The sequence below is a fragment of the Orbicella franksi genome, chromosome 15 (assembly GCF_964199315.1).
Source record: "Orbicella franksi chromosome 15, jaOrbFran1.1, whole genome shotgun sequence".
Lineage (NCBI taxonomy): Eukaryota > Metazoa > Cnidaria > Anthozoa > Scleractinia > Merulinidae > Orbicella > Orbicella franksi.
This window is the reverse complement of record NC_138159.1, coordinates 9,083,621-9,100,262: the sequence shown is the minus strand read 5'-3', so window position 1 is coordinate 9,100,262 and position 16,642 is coordinate 9,083,621. Positions and strand designations below refer to the sequence as shown.

The 16,642-nt window shown below is 38.8% G+C and overlaps 1 protein-coding gene across 4 annotated transcripts; it reads left to right on the top strand.

Annotated features, from left to right (window-relative positions):
- The first annotated feature begins 42 nt into the window (after nt 1–42).
- Nucleotides 43–12,043, top strand: LOC145470478 (arylsulfatase B-like). Of its 4 annotated transcripts, XM_081454298.1 has the most exons (5): nt 43–174; nt 633–719; nt 4,031–4,242; nt 8,292–8,512; nt 10,195–12,043. In XM_081454298.1, exons 3-5 carry the CDS (start codon nt 4,184–4,186, stop codon nt 10,203–10,205), a joined length of 291 nt encoding a protein of 96 aa, XP_081310424.1. In that variant the 5' UTR covers nt 43–174; nt 633–719; nt 4,031–4,183; the 3' UTR covers nt 10,206–12,043. The 4 variants fall into 4 exon arrangements, 3 of the variants coding, with proteins under 3 accessions (XP_081310424.1, XP_081310423.1, XP_081310422.1); XM_081454297.1 differs by lacking the exon at nt 10,195–12,043 and having other exon boundaries at nt 4,108–4,242; nt 8,292–8,577; XM_081454296.1 differs by lacking the exon at nt 10,195–12,043 and having other exon boundaries at nt 8,292–8,577.
- The last annotated feature ends 4,599 nt before the right edge of the window (nt 12,044–16,642 follow it).

Below are 16,642 nucleotides of genomic sequence, written 5' to 3'. Positions count from 1 at the left end.
TGATTTTGGATGGAGTGATGTGAGATTCATGGCTCAAAAATCCAAAAATCAACACCCCAAACATGGACAAGCTGGCGGCGGAAGGAGTCATTCTGGATAATTGCTATGTACAACTGATTTGTTGTTCTCCAACGAGAAGTGCCCTTCTCTCCGGCAGATATCCAATACACACAGGTTTGCTTAACACGCTTAATTTGCTGTTTTTGTGACTCAAAAAGGTTTGCATGATTCTCTAGTGTGTCACCCTCGCGCACAAGGCAATATGCATAAGCTTATTTATTATAAGGCTAGCTCCGTGCAGTTAAACTTTCCATTATATAAGCTTAATAACATGGAAACTGTCATGATTTTGTGACCTAAGTTATTGTGGGTATAGCTCAGGAAGGAACTTGTGGTACTTAAATTATATCTTCAAGTCTGTCCTTTCTTGATAGCCTACGTGTGGCTGTACCCACCCCCAGAGGAAAAACGTTTCTCCTCGGGGGGTGGGTACGGCTACACGTAGGTTACTCTCTTGAGTACAGGGATCCAGGTTCATCCAGAACTCCTACCTGGTGCATAGTCATCAGACATTACTGTGGAAAGGAGTCACAGTTACGATATCTCATATTTATTTATATTTGTCTTATTAGGTATGCAGCATTCAATTATACAAACTGAAGAGCCCTTTGGACTGCCACTTAACTTAAAAATCTTGCCTCAGGCACTCAAGAAAGCTGGTAAAGCAAAAATTCCTTTCAGCTTTATGTTAAGTTAAGTGTAGTTAAATAATTATAGCGGAGCTCCAGCTGGGCCACCAGGGGGAGCCCATAACTATAGGAACGGAACCACATGTATGCATAGAAATAGAAAACCATGCAACTCTTTTTTCATGGTCAATGTGGCTAGTCGCATGGATCACGGGGGCATGCGCCCTACGAAAAATGATGTCATGCAATGTGGTGGCGATACTCCAGTTAATAGGTCAAGGGAGGCATGTAGCCTTACTTTACAGCATACACATTTGATATTGGACATCCATATTATGGTCAACTGACACCTGTCAAAACAACGTATCTGCTTACCAGGATCACACAACTGTATAGCATGCTCAAGTTTAGAGCTCATTGAGGTCACGTGTTGTTTTAAAGCTGACCGCTGATCAAGTGCTGGTTTTCAGTTGGATTGCAGGCTCATGTCAGGTTAATTTGTTGGAATCAGGGCTGGGTTGTTTGGAGGCCAGTTTACGCTAACCCAGGATTGAAAGCTAATTAACCAAAGTATAAATTTTGCTTGTATACAAATGTTTTTACTGCTTTTGTTTTGGGTAGATTGAGATTATTCCAACTTAAAACAGAACACCAAACAATATAGCCAACTCTTGCCTTGCGGACACCCCGCTATTATGGACACCCACTATTATGGACAAAATCCGGATCCCCTGTGAAAGCTATAGAGGTTTGACTGGAAATGACTCCTGCTATTACCAACCCTCACTATTACAGAACTACGGACACTTTTGCGGTACCAAGATGACAATTTTATTGTTTTGACTCTCGATAAAGTGGACACAATGTACTTCTCATATAACATAATTATGTACAAATTACAGTCTGCTGTTCATCATTTGTCAAAATACACTTCAAAAGACTTATGAATGTTTATTTTCACATCAGTTCTTTTTCTTGTCTGCACAATAGTCCTTGCTTCACAGACATTGTCTACGTTATTTATTGCGTGTTAAAGGCACCATTTATCTCACACCGCGCTATTATGGACTCTTGCTATTACGGACACTAAGTGACCTCCCTGAGCGTGTCCACTATAACAAGAGTTGTCTGTAAACAGGAAACCTCATTGCAAAGTCACAAAACTCAAATCAAAATTCTCTCTTATCCTGGGTTAGCTTTATCGGGCTCTGAACAACCGGGCCCAGGAGCTCTGCTTTTAGGCTTGGCTCTAAAATCTATATATTAATGTTTTATTAGTCACACTGGTCACTTTGTCTGATGCAAACTTTAGCTTAATATACATACTTGAGTTTGGGAGAGCCCCTTACTTTATAGGAGAGTACAAGATTAAGGTTTTTGCCATTGATTATTATAAAACATAATGATCTTGTGTAGAAGTAAAGCAACCCATTGCTGTCTTCCAACTTTGGAAGATTTCTACATTGACAAATTGAATCCATCAAATGAATCTCTTTTGAACCCCCGTGAATTATGAGAAATATATAAATAAATATATATAGTCATGATACTCGATCAGCATCAAATATTTTTATTGATTACAGCAGGATGAACTATGGAAAATTTTCATTAAAATATAGCTAGGGGGGCACAAATTTGGAATAATCTGCCTAATAATTTGAAAATATAAAAAACATATCACTCTTTTAAGAAAAGCGCAAAAGTTTAATAATATGTACAAAATCAAAGTATTTTACATTGTTGCAATAGTCATGAATGTTAATTACTTCTAGGACAAAACCTCTATAACTATTGCAGTTAGTCTGATTATCCATCTGCTGTTTTCAATAGATTGTAAATTGTAGATAGGGGGTCTTCCTATAAAAGCTTGATTAGAGCTTGCTAAGATCTCCTGCCATTATATGTGTTTTGTTGGCAGATAATTAATTCTAGAGAAATCATTACAAAATGTAGTATAATGGACAAATAAAAAAAAATACTACAGTCAAACTAAGTGAAGCATACCCCTCAAGATTACAGTAATGAATTGATTATTTGAATATTGAACCCGCTAATCGTTTCAAGAATGCAATAATGAATTGATCATTTGAAAATTGAACTCACTAGTCATTTCAAAAGTCAATATTAAATTGAGTTTTTTGAACATTAAACCCATTAGCTGTATTCTTGGAATGACTAGTGGTTGCTAATTTCCACTTCCATTAAACTAAAAATTTGTAGCAATTTTTCTTGCATGTACCATTACGAACAGTGCCCAAGCTAGTTTATAAAGTCCTTTTTGATCTTTCATTCCCAAACTTTTTGTTCATCAACTCTAACCAAAGGAAATCACCACTAGCAAAGATTTATGTTTCAATTTTTGATCTGCATTTTCTCCTTAGTTTCCGACTTTGAGTTGAGAAGATTATGAAACACTGAGGACAGTGTTTGACCACTTTTCCAAACAACATTAAAAGTTCATTAAAATTCTCCACTACAAGTCATATTTTCAACTGTCTTTTCAATGTTTGGAAATGAGCCCAAACAAGGTCTTGAATGTTTGATATAATTCTTACAATAGTGCCTTACATCAGATGGTGCACCAGTTAACTGACATTGTAGACACATTTTTTTGTGGCAAATTAACAATTAAAAGGCAAAAAACACATGTCTGTTATAAATGGTTTACATCATTTAGAATCCCTTTTCTTGAATTTTATCGAGGTCCCTAGAGGAAAAATTATGGTGTAGTGGCTTAATACCTTTCTTCAGGGGACATATGTCATCAAGACAGTTAACTGTACTATTTTTTCCTGCTAAGACAAATGGTAGAGGCGAGGAGCCACAAGCCATACATGTACTTGCCAGGAGGTGAATATCATACTCAAAAAAACAGACTAGCACTTGATAGGTTTAGAGATTTGCACACACCCAATGCCTCTAAGACTTGCATGGGGTAGCCAGCAAGTGTTGATTGCCAATGCTATAAATGTCCCATTTCTCAGTTAGTAGTTTGTCAACCATCTGGTCATTCTGTTATGATACAAACTGAAACTTCCCAGCATCACCACAGTATGTTGCCAATATAATCTGTATCAAAATGTCCTAGACAAAATTAGTTCATTCAGGTGATCTCTGTTCCATGAAACATTAAGGACCAGTAGTAGTTTTGAGTGGCCTGTTGGCCTGATGGTAACTTCTTGAACTATGGTTTGGTGTCTGGTGGTTGAAACATTCTTTCTGAATATGATTAGTTGTCTCGTGAATAATATAATATAATATAATATGATATAATATCTTGTGATTATGGATACATACACTGTATTAATTGCATAGCATTTGACTTTTTCTTCTCTCTATAGCAAGCAGAAAATGTCATCCTGATGCATAATGTTTCCTCACCCTTATTTCTGTATCTGCCATTTCAATGTATGCATAGACCAACAGAAGCTCCTGAGGAATATGTGGACAAGTACCATTTCATTAAGGACGTGAAAAGGTGACAGTAAGCAGCCATGGTTGACATAGTAGATGAAGCAATAGGGAATGTAACTCAAGCTATGCAGCAAGCTGGGTGAGTGAGTGGACTACATAGCTTAATCATCACTGACAGCAGGAGTTTGTGCCAGGCTTACTTTCACTATGTGTTCTCTTCCCTGGGCATTAGACATTTATATGAGTGTTAAACCCTTGTAGGCCCCCTCTTGAGTCACAAGTGTACAGTAAATGGGTACTGGTAAGCCATCAAACTCTGTTAGTAATGGCAACCTGTGATGAACCATCATCTCCCTGAGGAGATAATGTAGCTATACCCCTGGGTGCTTTATGCTATGGCAACTGGGGTAAACTGCAGCAGTGTCAGCAGTTTGAGAAGAGCTTGGCTGTCCTTTATTACCATGTCAAGTTACGTTTACTTCTTCTTGGTTAAGATGGAACAGTGATATTGAATCTGTGCTGCCATCATTCAGTAGTCATAGCCTTTAAACCATGACCAATTTTTGAAAATCCCTCCACTCATACTTCCAAAAAATAAACTTTATGCTTGGGTATGTGTCACTGTAGGATGTTCCAGGCTCTCGGTCAGTGGGGACAATCAAAAAAGCAGAAAGACAATAAGTCGGGTCTCACTTGCCACCCACCCACTTTGCAATTGTCCCTTCTGACCGAGAGGCTGAGGTAGGCACTGTATCACTGTGAAGGATATGGTTCTCAAGCGGTTTAGCCAGAATCAAAGAATTTCAGTCATTAATTTGTAAACATTTTAAACTGATCAGAATTTACATGTAGTCTGGGCTACAAATTGACATTACCAAGCCTGCAAATAATTTTTGTCTATAGGCAGTTCATTTGTCAGGACAAGGACCAGTTTTGGGCTGTGCGTGCTGATTAAGGGGCAGTATAATTTTATTTAAGGGCCTTATGCAAAATTGAAAAAAAATTGTGTCTCTTCTGGCATGCAGACCAGCTATTCAAATCAGTATTGGGGTAAAAAGAGAGAGAATTTTAATTGATTTCATCCAGTTTCATGGTTTTTGCATAAACTCTTCATTTAATTACTTTAATGACATTTTTCTGTCAAATTGTTTGCTTGTTTGCTAGTTGAAAAGTTTAACACTGTAAAAAGCCTGTTATTTGATGAAGTTGGCTACTGGCTTATTAAGACATGCAACGCAAATTAGAATTTTTGCTATAAAAGCTAAGCAGGTTTTACTTTCATGTAGCTTTTGTGACCACCATCCAGGTCATTTATCAGAATCTTATTTTTAAGAGCAATACATTGCGAGTGGTATTAACTGGACAAAATGATACACCGTTTTCTAAGAAAGATAGGCTGAATGTTCTTGTTGGGTGGGTGATTGTGCGCCTCTCAAATAGATATTTTTAAATAATATTCCCTTAAAGGGTCAAGTGAAAGAACTTTCTTGCTAAACCATGTATGGTTATAATTTGTTTGTTAGAGTGGGAAAACACAGTTAAAATTACCCTCGTATTTTATGTGAATAATTGTACATCTGTAGATAGTAAACAGCGCTACACAATTTTAAATAAATCTTATTTTTAGAATTAGCAATACCTCTTGTTTTTGCTGTTTTGACTGGGAAAGGGAATGAGCTTTAGTCCCCTGAACATTGGTAGCCAGCAGGTCGTGGGACTGTAGAAAGATCAAAAGAATCTCGAACACGGGATGGGAGTGAGCGAACAATGCCGGCCGATGCGCACTGAAAAACACCCGAATACACCGTCCCAGGAAATGCAAGAAAACGCGAGGAAAACGTTGGAATTCGTGCAATTTTCCACCCATTAACTGAACGGTAAACGCCAGGGAACAAGCGTTTTCTTGAATTCACCGCAACTCACTGTCCCAGAAAATATAAGAAAATTCCTGCGAACACAGGAAGACACGATATTTTCCAAAAGTTCATCGAACGGTGAACATTGGAAAACAAGCGTTTTCTTGAGTTCACGCGCGTTTGCCATCAGGGAAAATGCGAGAAAAGCACAAGAAAACTTCTGGAAACGCAGGAACACGCAATAATTTCCGTGCGTTTACCGAACGGTGAACGCTGGAAAACATGCGTTTTCTTGAATTCCCTTGAATTCGCCGTCTCGGAAAATACAAGAAAACAGGAGAAAACTTCTGTGAACGCGGGAATGCACTATGCTTTCCGTACGTTAACCGAGCAGTGAGTTCTGGTAAACAGTGTGTTTTCCGAAATTTCACGGCATTTGCCGTTCCGGAAAACAAGGGAAAACGCCGGTTTTGAATTGTTAACCACGGGATGAACGTGAAGTTTTACACCGGGAAAACATCTGTTAACACAGGCAAACAAGACATTCGCCAAGTGTTAACAGACCGGTAAATTCCAGAAAACAGGCGTTTTCCGGCGTTCACCGTAATGGTAAACTACCGGATAATGGAACGAATACTCAAATTCCCCGACAGCAAAACAACTGGAAAATCTTGGATTTTCCGATTGGTGAATACCAGTAAATGTAAGCAAATGCCACGTTTTGCGTAAATTGACCGCGCGTTTTCTAAAAGGTAAACGCCACTTTTTTTGCCGTGCCAGTCTGGTCGGACAAAAAAAATTGGTTGTCGTTAGAAATCAAAAAGACACATTTGAGACATTTTGGTATTTTAGTGTAGACACTTCGCCAAAATATTGGTTGTAAATTCGAAAAGTTTATAAGTCAACTGAGTGTAAAATTGCTACTAGCACCAGCAAGGGGACCTTTACATTACTTCTGGTGTTATTTTACCTGTTGAAAATTGACAAATTTACAAACGTTTATACCCCTAGTCACAAAAGCGTTTCCAACCTAACAAGTTTCCCAAGACGTCTAAGGAAAACGGGAAAAGCGATGAAACAATCTCCCGCGTGGACATTCAGAGACTTGAAAATTGGCTGAAATGAATTCTTCGACTTTTTCTGAAAGCAAGTTTCCCGTGGATGTTTTTGGGGTCAGTTGAATAAAAAATTTGCGTAATTATTTAAAATGTGGAATTGGAGGTGGTCGTGACTATAAAGCTTGACTAATCTGTACATTCACGCTTTTCACAGAAACATTTCTGTGGTACGGAAACTATATTTCAACCACACTGACAGACGTAAAAAACAATATAAGAGTTAAAAATTAAACTGATTTTTGATCATACGGACTAGAAAAACATTTGGTTTCGTTTTAGAGGTTTTAAAGTTTTTGAAAGCGATTGCATTCAGATAAACGAAACGTGAGTATTTGGGCCGTGTATTCAATTTCCATACTATTATAATCGGGTCAATGTATTACGACTGAAAATTAATTCCACAGCACTTGGTAGCAACAAACAACGAGTAATTACATAAGACCTCAGTTTTTAGTAGTTTTTCAGATGAACGTAATTCAGACTAAATGGGGCTTCACGATCTTTCACAACGCCACCGCAAAATGCGTAAATTAACATGTAGGGGTTGCGCTAATGTAATGTGTTTACATTTCGGCATAATTATAATATTTGAGACGACGCACTGCGCGTGATCAAATTCTTAGAATTGGAATAAAAACAAAACCGATAACAAAGCTTTTTCGCGTAGTATTGTGTGGCAGTATAACAAAATAACTTCTCCCATATTCGGCCACAAATTTCCAGTTAAAATATTTTTCATTTTAGCAGAAATACCCGGTCAGAGTGTCCGACCAAGCTAAACTTTTACCTGTCAAAACCTCAAATTTACCGGACAATTTTCCGATGACCGACTGTTATTTGCAGGCTTGCATTAGTATGGCAACTTTTATCGAAATGACTGAAGTACTGTCAGTGGTGATAGATAATTCTAGTATATTTATTATCCTGTAAGAGGGCCACTAGTTTATTAGTATGTACATATAACTATTTTGTGTTACCCTCGTTAAATAAAGACTTAAGCACTACAGGGAATGGTTTTTGGTGTACACACTAGTTAGGATAAGGTTACAGCATAAAATTCAGGTGTACATGGTCTACGTCACATGGGATGAGGATTTCCGAGTTCTAGTGGAATAACCCTTCCTAAAAAGTCACAGGTTATTAAGTTCCCTAGGAACATAGCCAAAGCAGTGGTACTGAATGAAGTGTTCCTTGTACTTGATCTTCTCTCGTAGTCTGTGGGAAGACACCGTAATGATTGTCACCGCAGATAATGGTGGTATTCCAGTCCATTGTGGATATAGCTGGCCCCTCCGTGGACACAAAGGCAGCCTTTGGGAGGGAGGGCTCAGGGCAATAGGCTTTGTTCATGGAAAAATGCCACAGAAGACTGGAATCAAGTGCGCAGAACTACTTCATGTGACAGACTGGTACCCAACTCTTCTCCACATAGCAGGTAAGCTTTCAGTCAAAGAGTATATAATTACCCTAGATTGTTTTACAGACTTTCCTGCCACTTAGTGTTTTTTGCTATTGCATTCGCGGAGATCACGGATTCGAATCCCGTCGAAGCCCTGATTTTTTCAGGCTTCTTCTTTCCAATTGCTTAAATTGGAAAATTTACTGCGATGATCATTCTTCACTTTCATCTACAACCGCAGTTCAAATATGAATTATTTCATATATTCTTCACATCATTTCACTCCTCACGGGAAGATATGAACTCAATTAATTGACCTCGCTCCCAATGTGGGGCTTCATAGCTCAGTTGGTAGAGCATCGCACCGGTATCGCAGAGGTCACGGGTTCGAATCCCGTTGAAGCCCTGATTTTTTCAGGTTTCTTCTTTCCAATTGCTTAAATTGGAAAATTTACAGCGATGATCATTCTTCACTTTTAATAAACAAGTGTATCAGCAAAGAGTTACTGACTCTTACTGTGCCAGTCAAAAACCCGTGAACACTTTGATTTGATTCTGACAGGTCAATTGTGCACGTCTTATTCACAATAAAGTTCAAGACACGCAAGCAAACTTACAAACCACACACCACATTACCGTTTAGTCAGGTTTAGTTTTCTCATTCCTAATTGGCTTTTGCCTTGCTACACAATAACATTTCATAAATATTGCTGGTATTCCCAGTTTTCTGAGTTTCACAGTACATTCTACGAGTGATCGATAACGACTACAGGGACATTGAAAATCATCAATGAGCACCATTAAGTTGCAAGATATTGATATTGCGTTTCTGTGGAGTAATTTAACCACTAGAATATTTCCTCATTTTAAAGCGATTACTGAGAAAAACTCTTCTGTTCCTCCACTGGATGGTTTCAACATATGGCGCACCATATCTGAAGGTGCTCCTTCGCCAAGAACAGAGATTCTGCACATTGATGTAGCACCAAGCCCTGGCAAGCACTATAGCTAACAGCTATGAGGGGATTGCAATTCGTGTCAATGACATGAAGCTGTTAATGAGCATACCTAATCTAACATGGTATAAGCCCCCGGAAATGTTTCCTGAATACCGGCAGCAGGATCAGGTATAATTTTCATGCTCCCTCTATTCCATTTCTTAAAAGGGCTCAGTCACGGTAATTTGAGTTATTTTGGTCACATACAAAATTACCTTTAAATGGTAGGAAACCTGAAAATAACAGTTTAATAAGATAGAAAAACACCAAAGAGATAATGATAAACCATAAAGGAACAAGGAGGCTAAGGATGGGGAAGATTAACACGGATTACAAGCGACGAATTTGAAAAATTGAGGCTAAACTTTTCAATATGCGCAAAACGTGAGTGAGCTCCTTTAAACTATGATCAGTTCTTTTCTATGATTGCTTTCATATATTTTACATATTACAGGTAGATAACTGACATAACAACCCTTGCACGTGTGGACCAAAAATCCTAGCCTCTCATTATAAACAACATACCCCTGGATAATATGGAAGGAAAAATTGAAATTACAGTACAACGGTGTCTGAGTACCGTTTTTGACTTTTTTTTCCTGTACAATCTACTCCAGAATTGAGACTTTGGCTCGTTTATGGTACCTTGAACTTTGAGATTGCTCTAGATTATCATTCTTGATCAACCAACCAGTATTTCTTGTGTAACTTTATTGGCAGGATGTGGGTGACAGTTCCAGAATAAAAGTTGCACTTTACAACATTACTGCTGACCCAAATGAACATGTAGACCGGAGCGCAAAGTTCCCGGATGTGGTGAAGAAATTGCAAGATAGAGTGCAGTATTACTTCAAGGGGATGGTTCCTATCTTGAACAAACCTTCGGATCCGAAGGCAATGGAAGTGGCAAAAGAGAGAGGGTACTGGGGCCCATGGAGAGGCTAAAGTGGAACCGTAGAGAGTTTGTCATTACACCGTTATCTGATTGCATTTCATCAGATTGCAGTTCAAGAATTTCACGGAAGATCTTGGAAAAGATTTATATAGCCTCTTTGAATGTAATCCATAGTTTGAAACATACCAAGCCGAAACATTTGATGTTCACACTATAAATTAGAGCACTCCAGAATCGCCATAATTATGCGCGAAAAGCTGCTCCCGTGGCCGCTAACTTCTCCAGCAACAGGCGAGGGTTTTCTCCACCCAATCCGATTTTCCTCCCTCCTGAAAACCAACATTTCCTACCAACGACTGCTGACTCTTGGCTTACTACCACTAACGTATGACAGGGAAATCCGAGACCTTGTTTTACTCTATAATTATTTCTTGATCTACTGACTTAAACATTAATCGGATTGTTACTTTTGTTATGCATGGCGGTTCTCACTCTCTGGACCCTACCGACCCTACCCTTGTGTTAAACCCTGTTTGCTTAAAACCCCTTCTTTTCAGGATTCGTTAACAGAGTTGTAAAACCCTGGGACGTATTTGCAAACTAGCCTCTCCTGAAAAATTCTTGAGACTGAGTATCTTTGAGAAATCTCTGCGTGCTACCTATTTTACCCTACTGGACACAACTTTTGATGTAGACATGCCATGCACCTGGTTCCTTTCTCGTAACTGCTCGTGCCACCAAGCCTGCAAATTATTTTTGTCTATAAGCAGGTCATTTGTCAGGCCAAAGACAAGTTTTGACCAGACAAAAAGCCAGTCTGGTCGGATAATTTTTTTTCTGTTGTTAGAAATTAAAAATAAGAGACATTTGAGATATTTTGGTATGTCAGTGTAGACCCTTCGCCAAAATGTTGGTTGCAAATTCGAATTGCTTAAAAGCAAAGTCAATTGAGTGTAAAATTGATACTAGCAACAGAAAGGGGACCTTTACATTAAGTCAGGTATTATTTTACCGTTAAAAATTGACAAATTTACAAACGTTTGTACCCCTAGTTTGCCTTCACTCACTTGACCACACGTGTATTCCGTAGTTTCCCGCGTATCAAGTTTCCCAGAAAACCACTGGAAAATCCCGCGTAGACAGCTTGTCAGTATAAAAACTCACAATAGCATTCAGAGACTTGAAAATTGGCTGAAATGAATTCTTCGACTTTTTCTGAAGGTAAGTTTCCCCTGAAAAGTTTCGGGGTCAATTGAATAAAAAATTTGCGCAATTAGATGAAATTCGAATTGGAAGTGGTCGTGACTGGTGACTAGTCTACAAAGCGTGACTGATTTGTACATTTGCACGCTTTTCACAAAAACATGTCTACGGCACGGAAACTAATTCAAACTATATTGAATCACAGACTTAAAAACACCTATAAAGAGCTATAACTGATTTTTGATCATACGGACTAGAAAACATTTGGTTACGTTTTAGAGGTTTTGAAGTTTTTGAAAGCGATTGCATTCAAATAAAAGAAACGTGAGAACTTGGGTTGTGTATCCAATTTGCATAATGTTTCAATCGGGTCAAATTACGACGAGAAATTAATTCCACAACACTTGCAGATAACAAACTGCAAGTAACAACAAGAACTCAGATTTTAGTAGTTTTTCAGACAAATGTAATTCAGACTAAATGGGGATTCACGATCTGTCACGACACCAGTGCAAACTGCGTACATTAACACGAAGCTTGAATGGTAGCGCTGATGTGGCATGTTTACAATTCGACGTGACATTTGAAACGATGCACTGCGCACGATAGAGTTATTTCTCAGAAATGGAATAAAAACGAAACTGTGATAACAAAGCTTTTTTCCGTAGTATTATGTGGCAATATAATAAAATAACTTGCTTCATATTCGGTCACAAATTTCCAGTTAAAATATTTTTCGTTTAGCAGAAAAGCCCGGTCAGACTGTCCGACCAGACTAAGCTTTTACCTGTCAAAACCTCCAATTTACCGCACAGTTGTCCGATGACCGACTGTTATTTGCAGGCTTGTGCCACTATTTGGAATTTTTTTTGTAATTTTATTGGGATCTTTGGGATTGTAACTTTATTGGATTTCACATGGTCGGGGATTGCGCCTCGCTTGGGTAACATGCCCCCTTCATGCTAACCCCTTTGGTCTTTGCTTAATATATATTTATTGTAATTTATTGTAATGTTGAAATAATATTCCAACTCGACCTGAATAGAGGACCCACATGGAAATCAGCTGGGGCTGATGTGGCAACCTTGCTAAATGTTTAAGTTTATTTATTTAAATATTGATTGATTGATTGATTGATTGATTGATTTATGTATCCATTCATTCGTATATTTATGTATCAATTTATGTTTTTATATATTTACGAATATTTATAGATTTTGAGTTTGCAATAATTTCATTTTGTGTTCTGCCATTGTGTTGAGTATAAGTTAAAATAAAGCTGTTTTGAAATACTGTTTTACATCTTACATTCTCCTACGGTTTAAGCGAAAGTTATTGTAGAATTTAGGTCAAAATAAACATCGAGGCCAAGTCCTCCAAAAGTCTTTCTATTTTGATCCATTACGCCCACGCTCGTAAGCATCTAACCGTCTTGGTGCATCTGTACTGTGAGGCTGAGGAGCAACTGAGTCCATCCTCCCTTTAAAAGAGACCAAGGCTAATTTAGATGAAAATCTGACTTTCTCTTAGTTACTAGACGGATTTTGTTCTTCATCCAGCGTTGGTGGCCGCTATGTATCCTATTAGTACCAATTTTCGCGAGCACTTTATTTCGCGAAAACGATGTCGGCATATTTCGCGGGTCTTTATTTTCGCGATTTGGGTGCAAAATTATTTTCGTAGGGAATTAATTTTCGTGAAAATGAAAAAAAAAATGTTACTTCGAGAATTTTATTATTTTACACTTCTTATTGCTGAAAAGCATCAACTCATAACAAAACCAAAGTATAGAAACCGCATGGTGTACCATAGGCATAGTCAAAGACATTGTGCTTATGCTTGACGTTCTGTGCAATTGTATAATACATATTTACATTGTAGCCATGGATTAGAATAGAGCTATTTGTACCATTGACATAAAGTTCTTGGGCCTCTAATCAATTTCTAGGGCGAGCTTGATGTCAATGAACGGGTCTTCTGGAGGGAGATACGTTTGTCCATCTAAGAGGCCAGAGATCCCGGCTTTCTCCAATCCTTTCGCGACATGTCGTACACCAACAGGACTACTCAGGTGGCTGCAAAGGTCCACCAACCAGACTGCATGAAGTGGTTTTAGGACTGTTAGTCGCGGATCCACATTAATATCAGTGCTGTCGCCTCCCGATTCTATCTGCTGCTTTACTTGACTGTTAAACTATTGTTTATCATCTGTAGGCATGCCATAGAGCTTTTACACATTATACACAATACGCAGACATGTGTTTCTTCATTCAATTGAGAAAACAAGAAATATAGGAGGTTATTAAATTTCGCGACATTAAAGTTTGCTGGAATTTTTTTGCGTCGCTTTAAGTTCGCGATTTTTTAAATAGCGAAAATCGCGAAATTAAAGCGACGCCAAAATTACTACCAACAAGGTAACACGGTATCTGTGGGATTGATTCCTGGTCGCAGCATTGGAAACAAACTAGCAAGCATGTGATTCAACTCAAGGAGTACATTATAAACAATTATTCACCGAAGTGGAGGTGAATAGTGGTGGATATTTACCGAGCCGCGAAGCGGCAAGGTAAATATCCACTACTTTCACCGACACTGAGGTGAATAATTGTTTTAGTATATACCACACAAGCTGGATAACTAGCGGACCAAAGAGTAACTTTATTTGTTTAAGTGTAACTTTATTTGAAACGGGAAGCCATTTTGTTTTTCTTCGGCTGCATGGAGGTGAATAGTACTTGGCTAATCACCTCCGAGCTAGCCAATAAGCGTGCGCGAAAAGTACTATTCACTTGTGTGGTATATACTAAAAGTAATTATTTGTCAGAGATTTTTAGTAAGAATGACAGAGAGAGTTTAGAGAATGACTACCACATTCAGTGTGGTGTTGGTTTAAATCAAATTAATAGTTGGCTATTGGAAGCTGCAAAATGTGAGCAGGAAAAGTGCAAATCCCCTGCCGTAGGTAGGTAAAACTGTTAATGCTGTGATGGTTACCAAAGCCTTCACTGTTCTGAAGAGATGAGGAACTGCTGTGTGCAGAGAGGCAGCACTTTGGACTCTTTAAGCCCAAGGTAATTTAATTCGGTCCTTTCAATGCGCCAGGAACCGTTCAGAGGCTCGTAGAATTAGTCCTTTCCAGGCTAGGCCCAAATTTAAAACCGGTTACGACCCAGCGCTACAATTGCAGTTTCCTGCCTTGATCTTGTCATCTCAGTCGAGATGTCAGCATGGACTCTAACAAATGCAGTTGTCAAGCAGTAGCCAGAAGCTTATAGGTAACTCGTAGCTTGGGAGCCTCTTGGATATACTCCTACCCAAAGATATTCACTTAGAACATTGCGGAGACAAAAATTTCCCAAGGAAATAGTAACAGTATAACTCATATAATATAAGGACAAGAATAGGCGATCTAATCGCCACAGAAAAAGTCTTTTGCTGTAAAAAAGGTTTTCTCAACAATAGGAATTGAACAAATCTGTTGATACACTTCTGTATCTTCTACACCACAGTTAGATCTTGCCCTTCTACTGAAGAAAATAAAAAAGTACACGTACGAGCCACGATCAGGGATAGTGATGATTTCAGGCTCCTCAATCGATGAACATTTCCTACAATAAAGTAAGACTTGGTTTAAAAATGGAAAAGGTTCAGGATCATCCTCTTCATTTCATGGTTGAAAAGGTGTGCTGTTCACTCTTTTTTTCTCTCTCTCTCTCTCTCTCTCTCTCTCTCTCTCTCTCTCTCTCTCTCTCTCTCTCTCTCTCTCTCTCTCTCTCTCTCTCTCTCTCTCTCTCTCTCTCTCTCTCTCTCTTTTTTCTTTTCAATGTTAATGTTATTTAAGGGTCGATCCTCCTAAGCCTCACGTCGGGTAAAATACCAAAACTTCGGGAGCTTTCAGCGATGATAACAAATAATTCATACCAATTTCTAGCAGCCTTTGCTAACCTGTTGCAAAGAGGTTTTTCATCCACCTCAATTTTTTTCGTAAGTGAATGACTCCACTTGCATTGAAAATCCACAGAAACGTTCTTTGAAAAGAATTAGAAAAGTATAGACGAGTGCAGTTAGGCTCTTTCTTCATGGCATTTTCCGCAATAGTCCATGACTGCGGGTCAACTAATATACGTTTTTCAGCAGAGTGTCAGGAACAAGGGAGCCTCCTAGAAATGGCGGAATGCTCCTTTATGTGACTCAAGTGGGTTAACTTTAAAATAGAGGGGGTAAGTTTCTAAAGAAACTGTGGTACTGCGTCGGTGGGGAGTATAAGATAATCTGGTTTTATCAACTGGGTTGATAATGTGAATTGGCCACCGTAAAGAGATTTTAAAGCTGACGTTTCGAGCGTTAGCCCTTCGTCGGAGCGAAATTAGTGTAACAATGCGGTTCATTCGCTCCGACGAAGGGCTAACGCTCGAAACGTCAGCTTTCGAATCTCTTTACGGTGGCCGATTCACATTATCAACCCAGCTGATAAAACCAAATTATCTTGCTAACCTTAAAATAGTCATGTATGAGCAAAACGGGAACTACAGAGCAGTTAGAGATGTCTGTCAGTGGAATTAACTGCTGAAAGTACGAGAAAACGGGCCTGGACACGGCATTAGGCTGATTTAGCAACAGGACGGGACGTCGGATGACGACTGCAGGTCGTGCGAAATAACCTGGATTCTGTTCTAATTTGACCATATTTGGGTATTTGTACTGCGCGCGCGGTCGTCAAGTGAGGTTCCCGTTCTCTTGCTAAATCAGCTAATTGAAAGCTCATGGACCCAAAAAGGAAAAGTAAATGTACATCTAAGAGTAATCACAGTTGTAACACACGTATTAACTTACCAGAAGAAACATGTCACAAGGGGCTGTAGAGTCTCCTAAAATGTCTAATACAGGAATGTCAGGCTGCACGCGCGAGGAAACGCGCCTAGCAAAACTTAATGCTTAGGAAAGAGTATTAATTATTAACTATTATAAAATAACCGAGCTACTACGCGCGCTCTCATTGGTCGATAGGGGTGTTTAGATGAAAGTATGTAAACACGGATGTGGTGTTTTAGATTCGCGCGTATTTTT